This window comes from Tupaia chinensis, unplaced genomic scaffold (genome assembly GCF_000334495.1).
Source record: "Tupaia chinensis unplaced genomic scaffold, TupChi_1.0 Scaffold000683_1, whole genome shotgun sequence".
NCBI classification, from domain to species: Eukaryota; Metazoa; Chordata; class Mammalia; order Scandentia; family Tupaiidae; genus Tupaia; species Tupaia belangeri.
Window position 1 is genome coordinate 623787 of NW_006160206.1, and position 20161 is coordinate 643947.

At 46.9% G+C, this 20161-nt stretch overlaps 1 protein-coding gene across 2 annotated transcripts in view; it reads right to left on the reverse strand.

The window, feature by feature from the left end:
• The window catches only part of GRK5 (G protein-coupled receptor kinase 5), a gene marked incomplete at its 5' end in the record, with an annotated part of 275319 nt that overhangs the window by 76594 nt on the left and 178564 nt on the right, over positions 1-20161 (reverse strand). For both annotated transcript variants that reach the window (XR_003551409.1, XM_006160398.3), the window contains 1 exon segment: positions 5096-5208. Coding sequence is in view for 1 of the 2 variants with exons in the window: in XM_006160398.3 (XP_006160460.1) it covers positions 5096-5208 (113 nt within the window).

The following is a 20161-nucleotide window of genomic DNA, read 5'->3' on the forward strand; positions in this document are numbered from 1 at the left end:
CTCCAAAAAAAAAAAAAGAAGAAAGAAAGAAAGCCTGACCCAATTTGCCGTAATCTACCTGACCTCAGAGGCTGCATGTTTTAGAGACAGCACTGAGCTGGGAACCAAGAGCCCTGGGTTCTAGGCTCACCTCTGCCTCTCGTTTGGACAAGTCACTAGATTCTTGAGCATCAGCTGCCTACCTCTCAGGTGCAGTATTGCCAGCTGAGGATTCAGTCATAAGCCACATTTGTGCTACCAAGAGGCCTCTGGTTGGCAGAGGAGACAGGGACAAAAACAAACTCCTCAATGGCTACGTTCATTGAGCACTATAATAGTCCAGACAGTGCTCTGAGCAGCATGAACTCATGTAGTCTCTATTCGACAGCTTTGCCCTCGTCAGACACAAATATATCCCCACTTACAGATGACAACATGAGGCCTGAGGAGCTACACACATGTCCAGGTCTCATCGAGAGCTGGTGACAGCCAGCATTGCCCTGGCAGCCTGTCTCTGGAGCCTGTGCTTTCTGTCAACATGCGATTCTGCCAGCACAGTGAAAATATGTCAGCGTACGTGTCAGAGCAGGTACCTGGAACAGAGGGTCACAGCAGAGGGGTAGGGAAGATAAGGAGGCCGGGGAGAGCTTCTAAGAGCAGTACAGAAGGACAAGCAGGCATAGGACTGCCAGGCAGATAGGACTATGGGATAGCATTTCAGGTAGAGAGGGCTGAGGGAGCCTACCAAGCCAGAGCCACCCCAGCAGGTGGTCAGGTCAGACTGCAGGGCTCTAGAAAGACTTGGTAAAAGTTGAGGCTGAAAGGGCAGGAAGGGGCCTATCAGTGGAAGGACTGGCAAGTCAGCCTCAGAACCTGAATTTTGTCCTTGAAGTCAATGCTTCCCTACCTTGTATATACACACTGAAGTCTTGTGAGATTTGGACGTGCCAATATCTGCTCAAAATAATGGCTAATCCAGTGGCAATGAGTGTTTCTATTGCCAATGGAAATGATCTCCAAGTACAATCTCCCAATAAACAGAATCAGAGCTCCTTGGAGAAGTGACCTACTGTAGCACAACATGAACCCAGAACATCGCACCATAGCATACAGCATGGAGACTGAAAGTGACTCCTGGAGCCCCGTGAAGGACTCAGAAGCCAACCCAAAGGGGCTCCCAGGGGTCAGCAATGAGACCATGAAGTATCAACAAGGGTAATGACTACCATACATCAAAACGATGTTTATAACCACGAACTAAAAACTCTAGTTACTATAGTTGGTTGGAAGATGCTAGTGAGCTTCTCTGATATCTTGAAAACATAAATGCAGGGGGAGAATCAAGCACTTCTTGTATGAATTTAACTACTGGATAACCAAACAGTAATGGAAAGGAAGTATTTTAGTTAGCAGATGAAGAAGGAATGATGGAATCAAAATGCTGCCATCCTACAACCTCTCATTAATTAACAGAGTTAGATACTGAATATCAGTGGCTGCTCAAAAAACAGACAACCAGATATTGTATGTCCCTAACAGAAAAACATGAACCCACTATGAGGCCATCCCTTCCCCTCGAAACTGAGAAGTTGAATATGAGCATTTCTAGACCCAACTAGTGATTTATAAACCAAAGCCTTGATTGATAATTTTGCATTCTTAATCAAACAAATATAGAGAAATCTACCGAACACTTGGGGGTGACATTGCAAAATTCAGACTGTGGGAAACTCCTTCTGGAGGAGTGCCAGATAAATTACAAGAGAAGATAGTCATGGGGGAGCCTAGTGTCAAAAAAAGACATCAACTAGTCTCAATGTATGGACCTTATCGAATTCAATCTGTTAGAACATGCGCTTCCAGGGGGCCAGCAGGTGGCATAGTGGTTAAGGCACTGAACTCCCACATGGCAGATTGTGAACCTGGAGGCTTGAATGTCATGCCAGGTACATGTGTGTACATACCCAAAATCATAGGAGGAGAATGGAGTAGAAGGGATTGTGGCATGGACATTACCCCTAGGGGGTGATTTCTCACTTTCCCTCTCATTGTCTCTCTCTGGTGAGCACATATATCCTATGGCAAAAACCTAAAAAAAATTTTTTTAAATGCATTTATAGAATGTATGAGAAACTTGAAATTTGGACACTGACTAATCTGTCGTACTACAATGCTTTTTTTCCTGTTCCTCATGCCATCAGAAGCCTGGGCATGACAGTGCCTGGCATGAAGCTGACGGAGTAGGGACTCATCCAACCCCAGTGGGCCATGTGGGATCCAGTTTCCTGTGCAGAGTACCTAATCTCTAGGGCTGGTTCTTTGATTATTTATTAATTTATTTTTATAAGCTTTTATCAGGCCAGCTTTAAAGCTCTATATGGAGGGAGCCAGGTCCCACATGGCCAACGTAATTCAAATGTCAGCCCCCGGTGCTCGAAAAACATGCGGAGCATATGTGTATATGTGCCCAGGATCCTGATGGAAAGGAGAAATGGAGGAAAGGGAATTGCAGTGTGACCAGGCCCCAGTGTGGGGCACTCTCTTTTTCTCTCTCTCTCTGGCATGCACACATGCCCTTTGGCATTAACAAGAAAAAAAAACCTTATTGTTTAGAGCCATATATGAAAAGTCCATAGACGAAATAATATAATATCATAGATTTGCTACAAAATACTACAGAAGGGAGGATAGAAGAGTGGATGAAATAAGATTGCCACATGTTCATAATTGTTGAAGTTGGGTTCATTATATGATTCTGTGGCCTTTTACTTTTTATAGTTTGAAATTTTCCATAATAAAACATGATACAAATAGTAGGCCCTACCCCCAGAGATTCAAATTAATTAGTCTGGGCTTCAACTCAGGTGCTGGTAGTTTTTAAAAGCTCCCCAGGTGTTTCTAATGCTCAGCTAGGCTGCAAACTAGCTGCTCAAAATAATGGCTAATCCAGTGGCAATGAGTGTTTCTATTGCCAATGGAAATGATCTCCAAGTACAATCTCCCAATAAACAGAATCAGAGCTCCTTGGAGAAGTGACCTACTGTAGCACAACATGAACCCAGAACATCGCACCATAGCATACAGCATGGAGACTGAAAGTGACTCCTGGAGCCCCGTGAAGGACTCAGAAGCCAACCCAAAGGGGCTCCCAGGGGTCAGCAATGAGACCATGAAGTATCAACAAGGGTAATGACTACCATACATCAAAACGATGTTTATAACCACGAACTAAAAACTCTAGTTACTATAGTTGGTTGGAAGATGCTAGTGAGCTTCTCTGATATCTTGAAAACATAAATGCAGGGGGAGAATCAAGCACTTCTTGTATGAATTTAACTACTGGATAACCAAACAGTAATGGAAAGGAAGTATTTTAGTTAGCAGATGAAGAAGGAATGATGGAATCAAAATGCTGCCATCCTACAACCTCTCATTAATTAACAGAGTTAGATACTGAATATCAGTGGCTGCTCAAAAAACAGACAACCAGATATTGTATGTCCCTAACAGAAAAACATGAACCCACTATGAGGCCATCCCTTCCCCTCGAAACTGAGAAGTTGAATATGAGCATTTCTAGACCCAACTAGTGATTTATAAACCAAAGCCTTGATTGATAATTTTGCATTCTTAATCAAACAAATATAGAGAAATCTACCGAACACTTGGGGGTGACATTGCAAAATTCAGACTGTGGGAAACTCCTTCTGGAGGAGTGCCAGATAAATTACAAGAGAAGATAGTCATGGGGGAGCCTAGTGTCAAAAAAAGACATCAACTAGTCTCAATGTATGGACCTTATCGAATTCAATCTGTTAGAACATGCGCTTCCAGGGGGCCAGCAGGTGGCATAGTGGTTAAGGCACTGAACTCCCACATGGCAGATTGTGAACCTGGAGGCTTGAATGTCATGCCAGGTACATGTGTGTACATACCCAAAATCATAGGAGGAGAATGGAGTAGAAGGGATTGTGGCATGGACATTACCCCTAGGGGGTGATTTCTCACTTTCCCTCTCATTGTCTCTCTCTGGTGAGCACATATATCCTATGGCAAAAACCTAAAAAAAATTTTTTTAAATGCATTTATAGAATGTATGAGAAACTTGAAATTTGGACACTGACTAATCTGTCGTACTACAATGCTTTTTTTCCTGTTCCTCATGCCATCAGAAGCCTGGGCATGACAGTGCCTGGCATGAAGCTGACGGAGTAGGGACTCATCCAACCCCAGTGGGCCATGTGGGATCCAGTTTCCTGTGCAGAGTACCTAATCTCTAGGGCTGGTTCTTTGATTATTTATTAATTTATTTTTATAAGCTTTTATCAGGCCAGCTTTAAAGCTCTATATGGAGGGAGCCAGGTCCCACATGGCCAACGTAATTCAAATGTCAGCCCCCGGTGCTCGAAAAACATGCGGAGCATATGTGTATATGTGCCCAGGATCCTGATGGAAAGGAGAAATGGAGGAAAGGGAATTGCAGTGTGACCAGGCCCCAGTGTGGGGCACTCTCTTTTTCTCTCTCTCTCTGGCATGCACACATGCCCTTTGGCATTAACAAGAAAAAAAAACCTTATTGTTTAGAGCCATATATGAAAAGTCCATAGACGAAATAATATAATATCATAGATTTGCTACAAAATACTACAGAAGGGAGGATAGAAGAGTGGATGAAATAAGATTGCCACATGTTCATAATTGTTGAAGTTGGGTTCATTATATGATTCTGTGGCCTTTTACTTTTTATAGTTTGAAATTTTCCATAATAAAACATGATACAAATAGTAGGCCCTACCCCCAGAGATTCAAATTAATTAGTCTGGGCTTCAACTCAGGTGCTGGTAGTTTTTAAAAGCTCCCCAGGTGTTTCTAATGCTCAGCTAGGCTGCAAACTAGTGTAATCACTCATACAAGAGACACTGAGAGCCTGTACTAGGTTAAGATTTTACGTTAAGATCCCGAAACAGTTTTGCGTTCACAAAGTGCACTAGGAGCTTCTTAAGAAATGAATTTATTCTTTACCCTTTCAAACCATGAGGTCTACCTTTTTCTTTGGGCAAAACCAAGTACTGATGACAGAGGACCAAAGGACCATCCTCCAGGATCACAGACTTACCACTGAGTCCAGGAACTGAATGAAACACTCCAGCCCAGGCCTGGTTTCACAGAACTGCCGGAAAAGCAGCCTCCCAATTGGCTGCTTGTCACATAAACTGCAGTAATCCCTGTCTGGAGACAAAAGAAGAAGGTGGTGAGACCCAGGAGAGGGCCAAGCAGGGCCCATCAACCCACACCTGGATCCAGTGCCCAGCAGGATGACCAGCAAACTTTCAGGACCTCTTATTTATATCACAGGCTCTGAGGACTGAGAGAGGCGAGGTTGCTGTAGCAGATGCCATTTCCACCAGCTTGCATTTCCCATCCCGCTCCCCTTTTCCAGTGCTCTGATTTCTATATAGAGATGCTAGCAGTTCTGGAGACTATAGCTCCATCCGTTGGCTGGCCAGTCAGTTCACCATTCTTTCCTGATTAGGTGAGTGGATAAAGGTGGCAGGCATGTAACCTAGGCCAGTCCTGTCAGAGTGAACAGCAGACTTCACCCGAGAACACTGGGACGTAAGTAGTCTCTTCCTTGGATGGCTGTAGTGAGTGGGTGTGAGGCGAGTAAGTAGTCTCTTCCTTGCTGCTTGTCACATAAACTGCAGTAATCCCTGTCTGGAGACAAAAGAAGAAGGTGGTGAGACCCAGGAGAGGGCCAAGCAGGGCCCATCAACCCACACCTGGATCCAGTGCCCAGCAGGATGACCAGCAAACTTTCAGGACCTCTTATTTATATCACAGGCTCTGAGGACTGAGAGAGGCGAGGTTGCTGTAGCAGATGCCATTTCCACCAGCTTGCATTTCCCATCCCGCTCCCCTTTTCCAGTGCTCTGATTTCTATATAGAGATGCTAGCAGTTCTGGAGACTATAGCTCCATCCGTTGGCTGGCCAGTCAGTTCACCATTCTTTCCTGATTAGGTGAGTGGATAAAGGTGGCAGGCATGTAACCTAGGCCAGTCCTGTCAGAGTGAACAGCAGACTTCACCCGAGAACACTGGGACGTAAGTAGTCTCTTCCTTGGATGGCTGTAGTGAGTGGGTGTGAGGCGAGTAAGTAGTCTCTTCCTTGGATGGCTGTAGTGAGTGGGTGTGAGGCGAGGGTCTGCTACAATATTCTTGCCACTGCAAGGAAGCTGTTGTGAGGACAAGGCTGACCCTAGAGGAGATCAGAGCTGGGGAGACTATAAGAAGTAGAGTTGGTACCCTGGTGATGTCATGGATCTCTGGATCAAGCCATATTTGCAGCCCAAACTACATCTGAAAACCTATTTATAAGGTAATACATTCCCTTTGTCTAGGGCAGTTTGGAAATTTTAAAAAATTACTTGTAAAGACAAGCAGGTGGCACGGTGGTTAAGACGCTAGACTCTCATATGGCTGAAAGCAGTCTGAGTCCCAGACATGGAGACTTGTTTTCTCACTTTCTCTCTCTCTCTCTCTCTCTCTCTCTCTCTCTCTCTGTCTCTGGTGAGCAAATGTGTCCTATAGCAAATTTAAAAAATAATAACAATAATAATGATAATAAATTATTTGTAACTCAAAGAATCCTAGTGGATGAAGTAAAAAAAAAAATACATATTTTTGCCCAATTAGAGCAAAGTCCAATCTCAGGATGCTTCAAATGATGAAAACCCTGCATTTTTCAGCTGAGGAGCTAGAGGCACAGAAACAGGAAGTGACCCACCCTCAGCTACTCAGTAGCCAAGAAGGTTCTGAAGAAGAAATAGTGTACAACTCCCAGCCTGGAGGCTTAGAGATGTGAGTGCTAGCCAATGCCTTGCTGTTTTACTGTAAGCACTTACTTTCTTGCCTCAGTTCTCTTCTCTGGAAATCAAAAGTGCGTGTTAGAGCTAGGACAGGGGCCCCTTCTGGTTCTTCTGCAATGTCACTAAAACCTCTGCAAGAAGTTTCCCCAGGCCAGAAAGATGCTCAAAGCAATGAGACACGCTGCCTCGGACTCCCTCAAGCACTGAACACAAAGCCTTCAATTTTGCAACCGCACCAAAAACTGTCAGATGATTTCATGGGGAAACTTGGAGCTCTGGAAAGAGAGCAATTGGCTAGAAAGAATGACTGTTTTCTTGCTGGGTAAAGGAGAAACCAGGACAACAGGACAACCTCCCCTTAAGAAGGTTTTTTTGGGACCAGCAGGTGGCATGGTTGATAAAGTGCCGGACATTCCCACATGGTCAACCATGGTTCGAGTCCCGGACCTGGTGGCTTGCTTTCTCACTTTCCTTCTCTATCTCTCTGTGTCTCTCTCTTGTCAAATTTAATGAATTAATAAATAAAATTAAAAATAAATAATTCTTTCTTAAAAAAAGGTTTTGGGGACAAGCAATTGGCATAATGGCTATGGCGCTGAACTCCCATGTAGTCGATTGCGGTTCAAGTCCCAGATCCAATAGCTTAAACTCATGCCGGGCACATGTGCGTGCATGCCCAAGATCCCGAGAGGAGATTGGAGGAGAAGAGATTGCAGTGTGGCCATCCCCCCGGGAGGTGATTTCTCACTTTCTGTCTCTCTATCTCTCTCTGTCTTTCTGGCAAACACATGCACCCTATAGCAAAACCTCTCCAAAAAAAAAAGAAAAAGAAACGGTTTTCTTCTGAAATATGAAACACAACAAGGAGATGTAAACCCATAGGATCATTCCAAAGAGTTTTATCCATAGGAGGAAGAGCTCTTACTTGTGCAGAGGGAGGACATACTGGTCACAGTGAGCGTGGACTCTGGAGCAAAACCACCAGAGCTCAAATGACTGCCCCACCACTCTGCCAGTAACCTGATGCAACTGATTTGGCACGTTTGTCCCTCATTTTCCTCATTTGTAAACTAGGGACAGTAATAGTACCTGTCTCTTAGGACCGTTATGAGGATTATATTTTAAAAAGTGCAAAGAAAGTATTCGGGCCTGAGCTGTCACATGGGAAATGCTTACCACACACCATCCATTATCATCATGGATGTGAGTGTTCTGGTCTCCCTTCCCTCCCATCTTCCTTCCCTTAGGGAAGCTTCTCTTCCCTAGTCCACACAAAACCAGCCCAGGACTCTAGTCCTAAGGAAGCCGACTCCTCCTCAGCTTTGGAGAAGGGCAGATGGTTCAGTCTTAGCCAATCAGAGCCCATGTCTCCCAGCCACAAGAGATTCAAGGGCAGGCACGTGACTCATAAACAGCCAGAAGCCTCTGTCTCCTGGCCACAGGGATAGGTTCAGGGACAGGCCCCTGATTCCGTCCTAACCAATCAGGTCGGGGACCATGAGCAGCCCTGGAGTACTCCCTGGGCTTTCATCAGAACTTCCAAGAAGAGGCTGGCTGCAGCATGGGACAGCCTTAGTAACCATCAGCCAAGAGCTGCCAGGACTGTCTTTCCCTCCCATGGGGGATCCCACAGAGTGAAGCCAGCACAGGGACAAGCAGAGCTGAGCAGAGCCAGAGGAGCCCCTGGAGGCACCCCTGCCCATGGCTAGCCCTGTGCATGGACACTCATTTACCTGATACATGTGGAGTGTCTCTGAGACCTGAAAGGGCAGTGACAGGGCACACAGGCTTCTCCTTTCATGAGTAAACTGCCTGAGGGCAGGGACTACTTTTGGAGGAATTCTCCAGTTTTAAGTTCAACATGTAGAAGAAGGTGCTCAAAGACGTCTCCGTCCTCCCTGTCAAAGATGGATGTGCCATCTGCCAAGTGCCCCTCTTGGCTCCCTCCCCAAGTGGTTTGCTGGCTCAAACTAGTTCTGGACTATTGCCTTAATCCTGCCCTTCAACCATGAGGGCAGTCTCCACCTCTCCAAGCACAGATGGTTCACAATTAGCCACTCCAATAAGCATTTAGCCTCAACGTGTGCCAGTCCTAAGGGCTGGTGGTGGATATGGCCCCAGGCCTCAGGGAGCTTGGACTAGGAGGGAAAGGACAGTGGGGGTGTGTGTGGGTGAGCAGACAAGATCCCTAGTGACAGTAATAAAATGTCAAGTTAGATGAGTGTTCTCCACAGCCACAGCAGGGTACCTGGTCTCAATGGCCTGTGACAAGTCTGCGGGCTGCACCTGTTAGCACGATACCCTGCGGACACAGCCTATGTTCTCACTGCCTCCCACTCAACCCGATCCCCCAAGGGGAGGAAAACAAGCCTTCACATTGTTTCCCGATCAGCTGAGCTTTCCCAGCACAAACACAGAAGCAAAGTAAATTACCTGTGTTAAGTTCCAATTTTATTCAATTGTGGGAGAGGGCACCATACCCCTTAACATGTTTTGAGCAAGGTACCCCCATCCCCATGTGCTATATTGTGATTCCTTAAGTGTTCATCTGACAAGGGTTTTTTCTCTCCATATGGCATTTGCTGTCAGTGTGGAAACAAGACTCTTATAAACTCACAACACAGTAAACACCATGTGATCCTGACACAAGCTGTCAACACCTCTCCTGCGCCTCCTCCCAGCTGTAAAGAGGATCCCAGACAAGAAAGCCACTCATTGGGAGTCCAGGAAGAAATCAAAGGACTAGTAATTACCTTTCTGAATTTTTTTCTCAGTCTTAAATAAATGTAAATAGGCCCATCTTCCCAGGACGCACCCAAAACAACCACCAAATCAAAGCACAACATTTGCAGTTCCTTTAGAAGCAGATGAGCAGGGCACAGAAGGAAGAACTGGGAGTGGTCCAGGTGATAGGAGGAAGTACAATGTTCTTGGTGTCAAGAGTAAAACTGACGGCAGGTTGTTTCCTGAAAGTCAGGTGACACCGAAGTTGGAAGCAAGAGAAGGTCCTTGGGGTGGATCCTTTCTGATCTGTTTCAACATTAGCTGGAAGGTCTGCCCACAGCCCTTCTCCCAAGTGTGGTCTGTTGGGCTGGGTGAGGAGGAGCACGCAGGACAGAGAGGCAAGAAGCCTTTTCTGTCTCTGAATCTCTCTCAGGCTGGGAGGACCAGTGGAAGTCTGGACACACTTTGCACACGTTGTATGCACACACACAGCAGCTCTTCTGCTGAAAATTCTGCTCTGGACCACGTGTGTTGTTGATCTTTTCCTCCAAATCAGAAACTGTTGTTATTATTAGGGAACATGAAGCTGCCCGGCCCCATCCAATCATTCTAACTTTATCTTACTGGATCTTTCATTCATTTGACAAACTATTCTAAGGTCTCCTGCTTTGTGGTTCTAGACAATTTCTTCATTTTTTTTCTTTTCTTATATTTTTCCCCTTAATCATCGTACATCTTTACAGTATGCAAAATGAATCTTCCCAGTACGAATACACTGCATATTAGTCCAGCCAAAAATATTATCAAACACTTCACCATCAACAGCTAATTTTCAGATTTCGATTTTTAAGGCTGTCTTCTTGAATTCAATGCCTAGGGTTAGGTGGGTGGGTGAGAAAAGATCCATCCATACCCACTGGCGGGTTAGATGCAAGAGCAGGCCTGGAGTTAACAGCTGGTTGTGAGCTCAGACCAAGGCGGAGGGAGGGGGGCACAATCTTTGTGTTAGCCACAGTAATGAAGGGCTGGTGGACACAGCAAACCAAAGCATGCCATAAGAAGGGGAAGGGTCTGGAGAGCCCTCATAAGGTCAGGGCATGGAGCTGCCCTCCCTGGACAGGCACTGGGGCCACCATGCACACAGGAGGGTGGTGGGAGACATACCGGGAAGGCAGGCTGCACTCGGACAGGAAAGGGCTGGACACCTTGGGCCACAGAGTCTGGAATGAATTTAAGGGATCAATGGCCATGTAGCGAAAAGGTTCAAGTGCAGTCCATGAAAAGGGGGATGAAGATGGGGGTGAGGGAGCAGGGAGTCATAGATATTTACAAAGAAAAACACTGCCTCGGGAGTCATGGTTGTCTGCGGGTTCAAGCCCCAGCTTTTATTCAGAGGAAGACACTAGCTCCTGTAGTTGGGATCCTGCTTTGGTGAAGAGCTGGACTAAGGTGGATTTAAGAAAACCGCACCTGTCTGCTCCTTCAAGAGACTGACCATCCTCTCTCCTCATGGCCAGGAGTGGGCTGCGAAGGGAGGATTGCCACATCTTGCTGCAACAAACTGAATTTGAGTCACGCTCTCAGACAGAACCATCTCTATCCAACGTGCAGTCAGTCCCCTGAACGAATTCACAGCCACTTGCTTAGTCTCTGACTTTAGTAGTTTGCTTACAAGCAAAGACAGAGGGAGGCACATTCATGGATAGCCCTGGAAGGAGCAGCCACATAACAATGTCCATGGAGCAAAACAGCATCCTGCCGTGGTGCTGACTCAATGTCGGGGGTGGTGCCCATGGGAGAGCATCCTAGATACAGAAATGGAATGATGGGGTAGTCAAAGTCGGTGCAGGCAGGGAGAGAGGTGCAACCAGGTGAAGAAGGAAATGGTGCAAGCCAGAGAGAAATGGGACTAGAGGCCGGGGGAGGGACAAAGAGAAGCCCCAGTGGGGAGGTGAATCTCCAGGTCAGTCACCAGGAGCACCTAGAAAGCATGGCAAAGCATGGGATGAGGTCTGTTAGGACAGAAATTTAGGCCTAAGTCTGTGATCAGTGCAGGGTGCCACAGAGTGGACTTTCAAGAATGACTTGAAAAAAATGAACAGAACATGTAGGTTGCTTGGGAATGGGAGGTGGGGCCATGAAGGGGCAGGTATCAGCAAGTAGTGTTAATTGAGGAGTCAGCAAGAAAATTTAATGACTATGACTGTCTGAAAATACATGTGCAAGCATGCATGCACATGCAAACACATAGGCAACACACATGTCCACAAGTCTGGGTACAACCAAGTCACTTCCAACTCTACCTTTCTCAGGTCAAGCATGACACTTGTCAAGCTGTCAACCAACAGAAGGCACAATGAGACAAGAAGTTTCTGTCCTCACTGGCTTCCCCTCGTAATGTCTGGGTGCTTTGCTGAGGCCTCCCCTGGTCTCCTAGCCTGTTACAATAAGCCACTGATGCACCAAGGAATAAGGGAACCACAGCGGAAGGGTGCTGGGCAGGGGTCAGACCCAGCTCTGCCATAAATAGTCTGTTTAACTGTGACAAGTCACTTCTTTCTAGGCCTCAGTTTCTTCCTCCATACAACAGGAAAATTAGAGTAAATAACCACTAAATCTTTCTCAGCCCAGAAACATTCTAGGGTGCCAGCTTCACAAAGGCAGAGGGTCTTGGATCAGATTCCATAGTCAACTTTGGAACTCGGTTTTAACCAGGATTCTGTTTTTATCCAGCATTGGGAGGATTTCTGTTCCAACACCTCATACCCTGGTTTGAAGGCAAGGGTCAGAAAATTTTTCTTTTCATTTTTTTAAAATAATTATTTTATTTAACTTTATTTACTTATTTAAATTTGACTAGAGAGGGACAGAATGGGGATGAGTGAAAAAGCAAGCAGCCAGGTCAGGAACTCAAACCACAGTCAGCTAAGTGGGAGTCCAGTGCCCTTAACCACTACACCCCCTGCTAGACCCTCAGAAAACTTTTCTGTAAAGCACTAGTGGTAAAAATTTTAGGCTTTGGAGGCCATATGGACTCTGTCACTACTAAGAGGAGTCTTCAAAAACTTTTTGGAAAATGTATATTATGAAAAAACTATGTGAGGATTTTAAAACATATTGAAACAAATCAGACTTAAACTTAATTCTACTTTTCCAGGAATTTTTTGAAGTCCATTCAAATTCAACTCTTCTATTATAGCAAAAGCCTCCATAGATGATACATGAATTACATATGGTTATGGGTGTGATTCAAAAAAATTTAATTACAAAAGCAGGTGGAGGGTCAGATTTGGCCCACATGCTAAATCCCTGCTCACTGTCCTTTTCTTAGGCCCCTGGGTTAGCTCTGTATGATGTCATACAGGTCTATTCCTCTCACTCAGCCTGTCTCCTTCCCGGGGCCAGGAATCCCACAGCTTCCTTGAAAGGACCAGGGAGAAGCTTCTGAGTAATGAAGCAGTCACTATCACCCAACCCTGCGATCCATAGGACAGGAAGCCAGAACTGAAATCAGAAAGCCCAGGCTCATTCCAGGCTGAGTACAGACTCTTCCATGTCAAGTGACCCCCATCAACTAGCAAATGGGAAAACAAATGTATCCGTACAGTGGAATACCACTCAGTGATAAAAAGGCATGGCCTCTTGGGACCAGCAGTTGGTGTAATGGCTATGTCACTGGACTCCCTCGTAGTCGACCGCAGTTCACATCCCGGACCCAGTGGCTTAAACTCACGCCGGACGCATGTGTGTGCGTGCCCAAGATCCCAAGAGGAGAATGGAAGAGAAGGGATTGCAGCGTGGCCATCCCCCCTTGGGAGGTGATTTCTCGCTTTCTATCTCTCTGTCTCTCTCTCTGTCTGGTGAGCGCATGCGCCCTATAGCAAAAACTTCTTCAAAAAAAAAAAAAAAAAAGCATGGCCTCTCAAACACACAACACAGAAGCAACTCAGAAGCATCATGCTGAGTCAAAGAGCCTGACACAAAAGATGTACACACTGTAGATGCCATTCATCTGAAATTCTAGAACAGGCAAACGTGGGCCCACTGGTGGAGTGGTGGGAAAGGTGGCTGGATCCCTTGTGGCTAACCATGTTGTTCGAGTATGGGGCCTGGGAGCTTGTGAAACATGGTGTGTGTGTGTGTGTGTGTATGCCCAAATCTCCAAAAGGAGGGAGAAATGGAGAAGGACTACAGTGTGACCATTCCCCATGGGGGACTGCTTTCTCACTTTCCCTCTCTGTTACTGGGAACACACATGCCCTTTGGCAGAAAAAAAAAATCAAGTTTAAAAGAAAAGGCAAACTTACAGTGACAGAAATCAGACTAGTGATTGGGAGTGATTGTGAAGAGAAGAAGGAAATTTCTGGGATGTAATGAAAATGTCCTGTCATAATTGAGGAGGTCACAGGTATATTCATAAAAGTCATTGAATTTTATACTTAAAATGGGTGAATGTCATTGTATGCATGTAATAATACTTCAATAAAGCTGACTAAATAAAAGAACAAAGAAAACTTAATCATGAATTCTCTGAGCCTGATTCCCACCTATAAAACAAGAAAATCGTAATTGCTGACTCACTCCAGAACTCAAAGTATGGTCTGCAGACTTGGTCAGACTGGGAGCTCATGGAAAGTACAGATGCTCACGTCCCACTTCAGATCTACTGACTCAGAATTTCACTGGTGGGTCCAAGAAATCTGCATTTTAACACCTTTCCAGTTCAGAACAGTGCTTTTTCAACTATCTATGAGAAAGAACCAGTTTTTAAAATCCCCAATCCAACATAGACTGATACCGTTGTAAAATTCACACTACTCAGTTTTCCACGTGAGTCTGACAACCCCAGCTGCTTTACAGCCAGACAGCGAGACAAGTCTACCGATCACACAGCCAACTGCAATGTTTCTAAGCATTTCTGTGCTTATCACAGACTAGTAAAAGTAGTCCGCGAACCACACTTTGAATAGCACTGCTTCAGAAACACAAGTCATCTTTGGTCATGTGTTCCCTTTTTAGGACAGCCCTCCCTTCCTATCTATAATAATTCTTTGGGTGAGGCCAACCTACCTTCAGAGATAGGCATAGGACCCAGGCCTCACCAATGTGAGTCTCTCCTTGAACTTGTTTGTTTTTTGCTGTGGAGAAGATGCATTTGCCAGGGCAGAGAGAGAGAGAGAGAGTACCCCCTCTGGGGGAGGGGGTGGCCACACTGCAATTCCTTCTCCTCTATTCTCCTCTTGGGATTTTGGACATGCATGCACACATGCTTGGTGTGTTTTTTCAAGGCTCAAACTGCACAGTCAGCCATATGCAATCCAGCTACCTTAACTACCACGCCACCTAGCTAGCCCTGCTTGAGCTTTTATTGGCCTAAGGAGTGACTTTTTCTTTCTCTGAGGTCTTAAACAGTTGAGACCATAAATGCCTGGAGTTGCTGGTGACTATCTTATGGTCATGTGGCAGGAACCTGCCAGAGAATGGCCAGCCTAGTAGCACAGTGGTCAAGCACTGTGTATGCGAAGCTGAATCCCACATGATCCACTGCCCTGGTGGCTTGAGAGAGATGCCAGGTGTGTGTGCATGGATGCATACATGCCCCAAGTCCTGGTGGGATAGAGACATGGAGGAGAAAGATTTGGGGCATAGGGTCAGCTCCATGGCCTGGTGGTTAAGGCAGATGGCTCCTACATGGCTGACCTTGCAGTTTGAGCCCTGGGCCCAGCTGCTTGAGAAGCATACCAGGCACATGGGCACATGTACCCCAAATTCCTATAAGACAGAGAAATAGAGAAGAAGAGATTGCACTGTGACCATTTCCCATGGAGGGTGCTTTCTCCTCTCCCTCTCTCTGTCTCTCAGGTGAGGGTGAGTATCCACTAACAAAAAACAAAAAACAAAAAAAAAAGAAAAGAAAAGAAAAAACAAACAAAACCAAAAATCATCATGACCAGGACCATTTGGGGAATGCGTTGTCTCTCTCTTTCTGGAAAGTACACAAATCCTATAGCAATTTTTAAAAAGAAGAAGAAGAAGAGAAACGAAAAAAAAAAAAAAAAAAAAAAAAACACTGTAGACAAAGAGTAGTGACTTGAAAATATCTGAGGCTTGGATCTAGACTGACCTGAAACCATGAGATCGGCCCCTAGATTTTGCAGTAAAATAAACGGACACATTTTATCATTAAACTAATTTGATTTGGATTTTAGTCACTTGTGACCAAGAACGTGCTATCAGTCTTTCACGTCAAAGAGTATTGGGGAGACTCATAACGGAAACCTGTAAATGAGGCCCTTACAGTGAAGCGTTGTAGTGCTATTCTATAAGGTCGCCAAGCTGCTGCAGTACTGCTAAAGAACTCTCATCCACTGCCTCCACCTTGAAGCTGGATCCTCATGCAGACTCTGGAAGGCGTGAGTCCACTGCAGTCTAGTACACATCGCAGGAACCCCACAGCACCACCCAGAGGCAGGCAGGGCTGCCTCCTGTAGGTGAAGACTCCTCCAGAGCTAGTGCAGGGTAGGGAACAAGGGCGGCCTTGGGTCTGAATCCTACCTCTGTCCTCTAGCTCAGCAGTTTTCAACTAGGGGCAATTTTGGCAATGCAGGCAGACACTTTGGTTTCACAACTAAGAGGTTACTACTGACTAGTGGGTAGAGGCTAGGGATGTGGCTAGACATCCCAGGATGCACAGAACAGTCCCTCCACAACAGAGAATTATCCTGCTCCAAATGGCAATGGTGCTGTCTGTGGTCCAGGAGCCCCGAGGGCTATGTAATCTTGGGTAAGTCCCTGTACCTGAAGCCCAGCTGCTTCACGTGTCCAGTGAGCAGTGGAGTTAGACGTTGCTGCTAAGGATCAGCGACAACATATACCCATCACCTAGCCCAGTCTTAGCCCATAACAGGCCTTACATACCAGTGGCCATTTGGGGCCAGCTGGTGGCCTGGTGGTTTAAGGTGGCTGAATCCCACATGAGCGAAAAGCTAGACACTGGAAAAACACACCAGGCATGTGTGTATGTTCAAAATCCTGAGAGGAAAATGGAGGAGAAGGAATTGCAGTGTGACCATACCCCTTAGGGGTGCTTTTTCACTTTCCCTCTCTCTCTCTCTCTCTCTTTCTCTCTCTCTCTCTATCCAGTGAGCACATGTGCCCTATAGCAAATTAAATAACAACAGCAAATCCTCCCCCCCAAAAAAGGAGCTTTTTAGACAGATCACACTTTCTCTATAAGACCTCAAGAAATGATGGCTTTGACTTCTCTGAAGATTCAGAAAGAAAATGGGTGTGGCTGGTGAGAAGGGGCTTGCTTCCCCCGTCAGCACCAAACAAGGCAAGAGCTGCTGCCCTGCCGGTGACATCGGCCTCAGCTCTGGGAGGGCAGGCCAGGGCTGTGCTGGCTGCCACTCTTGCTCTGAGCCTCCCTCTCAGAAAGAAGCCACATGCGTCCCAACGGCACATGTCCGAGGTTAAAATCTCACAACCCAGTCAATTCCTTCAAGGCTCAGAACCCCCAGTAGACCTAGAAACAGGAATGATATTGATAGTGAAGATAAATAAATGCTGTCAGTGTTTTCATTCTTTTCCAGTGACACGAAATGGGAACATACTTTCTTAATTAGGAGCCTGTGGTATGTGGACGCTTGGAGGGCAACCAGAGTTTCCCAACAGAAGGCCGGAACACAGGCAACAAGGACAGCGTGACTCCCCTCAAATGGCCACAAAACTCAAGTGCAGGGAGGCCACCTCGCCCCTCCCTCCATGGCTCTGAGTTGTCATCAATCCTTAGAGGAAGGAGCAAGGGGAAGCCATGGCTGGGGCTGTGGGGAGGGCTGGCCATGCCTGAAACCTGCTTGGGACTGTTTTCATTGTTGCCCCAGGCACTCCTTGAACTGGGGCCAATGAAAATGCACGTTCCATTTCAGAAGTAAGAGCAAGAACCAAACGTGGCTTCCTGAGGAAATGGAAATGCTAACACCGGAGCCCTTGGAAATGGAACCACATGTTTATTGCAAATGAGGAAGGGGGGTGGGCTCCAACAGTGATTCCTGGAGTCATCTCTCTAACTGGAGGTTTATTTCCTTTCATTTCGTTTTGTTTTCCCAAAACACCAAGTTATTTGGGGTGAGGGTGGGTCCCGATAGCTCCTAAGGCAATTTAGGAAACAGATGTGAAGAGATGGGATTAGACAGAGGCCGTGAGCCCTCCACTCTGCCATACCCCAGGTCTGAAACAACAAACAGAAAAGTGATTGGAAAACAGCTTTCTCTTAAAAATTCCTGCCAAAGCTGGAAAAAACAATCGGGCGTTTGCTTTGAGGAAAACGCTCTCTGACGTTTGAAAGGCAAGATAGCATCACAAGAGCGGCAGTTCTGCACAACCCGCCTCTCGGAAGGAGCAGGAGAGGAAAGGGAAACATTTGGTATTTGGCTGGCAACAGCCGAGTGGGTTCCTATTACTTCGAGAAAGATGTTTTTGTGTGAAGAAAATCACATACGGCACATGACACAGACACACCCAGACAAGCCTCGTCTTCCTGTGCCTTTGTCCCCTTGATCTGATCTCTAGTGTTACCGAACGTCTTAAGCTTGTCACATGTCTCTGCAGGATCAAAAGCACTGAGCCCAGGTCCTACACAGGTTGGTGGCACCCGGACAAGCCACATGTAAAAACCAGAGTGGTGGGGCATTTGGGCCAGGTGTGCCAGGCAGGGGAAAGGAGAGGGAGAAGGGAGGGGAGGGAGAGGAACACAGGTTCTTGTCTGTGGATTTATGGAAGGAGGTGGGCAGGAGGGGGCTGGTGAGGGTCCAGGTCTCTGACTTCAGCCCATCTGATGCAATTAAGGAGGTGGCCAAAATGTGGCAAAGGACTATGGGGCCGAAGAGGATAGGGCATCGGCATATGCTATGCCCAAGGGACCCTCTGGGCCATAATGAGCCCCAGAGTCGTCAGTGATTTATTCTCAAGGCCAAGGAAAGCCAAGAATTTGGACATTTCCTTTCAGTGGGAATGGGGCAGCGAATTGGTGGGTGACTAGAGGAGTGGGGTGTGAGGGCTCTGAGGACCCTGTGGCAGGCAGCTGCAGCTACTGCGCAGGCAATAGCTGGACTGGGCCCAGCATACTGGAAAAAACTGGGTGCAGACTTGGGACCTGGCCTGTCTTTACTCATCATCTCCAAGCCAGAGGTCTGCACCACGGAGCTCAAAGACCCCTCATCTGTCCCAAAGCCCAGCATGCTGTGACCATAAACCTCTTCAGTGGCCTGGAGAGAACGTGACAACCCAGAGGCGTCAGCAGAAAAGGCACCTGGTAAATCAGCAGCACTGGCTCTCTAAACGCCAGGGCAAAAATGAAGCACATCGATGCGTGACCTGTGGTTATTTCTGTTTTTCTAGACCTTCAAGTTGTTACAAGTGAGGGGAAAACAACCATTCTGAAAGCACAGCTGCACAATCCCTGCACTCAGGAAGCGCCTGGAAAGCAGAGGACTGTGACCGCCAGACATTGCCCCTTCTAAGCAGGTCCTAGGTAACGCACGGGTGCTCGGAGAACGCTGTGCTTTACTGAGTGGCGTGAGGCGGAACCTTCCGGTAAGCTGGGACCTGGCCTGCTGGGGCTGGTGGTGACTGCTACTTCTATCCTGGTGACCCAGGGCCTTCCCTGACCCAGGCTGTGCTCAGAACACTGGGGATGCCGTTCACTCATGAAGACCTCTTTCACAACAGTTTTCTTCTTGAAATGTCCTTACAGATACCTGTAGTTTTAGAGACTGAGTCACCAGGCCACACCCAGGCCAACTGTGGCAAATGTCTAGGTGGTATCAGTGTTTGTTTTAAAAACGCCCAGGTGATTCCAGCACCGCATTAACTGAAAGGTCTAGTTCACCATGCTGTCCGCTGCATCTGGAACAGCGCTGGCCCGAGCAGAAGCACAGGTGTGTACCTAAAACCATCAACGTGACAGGGAGGCTCCACGCCTCCAAACTGGGAGTCTAAATCTCAGGCCTATCCCTTGACATGCCCCCAGTGGTTAATCTGCCAGTAACAAAAGTATCCCTGAAGCACTCGACAAAGTATTACTTCTAACACAGCTCCTGTCCAAGAGAACCAAAAGGGCTAGCGTGGCTCACTGGGCTCCAGGAGGTTGGGCTGAGGTGAGGCTGAGCCATTGTTGCACTGAGAACTACAGAGTGGTGTGCCCAGAGCCCTCAGGAGCGAGGCAGGCTGAACCTGGGGGCCCTGCCTGGCTTCCCGGGAAGCACACCAGGACACAGGCCAGGGGCCAGAGGCCAGGGGATTGGACTTTGCATGACCTCAGATCCACCATTCTCTCTGGCCATTGGTTGCCCCTTTTGTGAAATATGGCAAATGAACAAGGGGAGTTGAAACATCCTTGCCTCCCATTTTGGTAGCTCCATGGGAAGGCTATAAGCTGGTGGGAATGGAGATATCAGAGGGCCTTTCTCGAGCATGAGCGCTCCCCCCATGGCACTCGAAACCCTCTCTCCTGCACCCTCTGTTGGGGCCATAGGGCTGGAGCAACACAAGCATGAGCTTCAAGGCATTTCCTAAAAGCCTAGGGTGCCCAG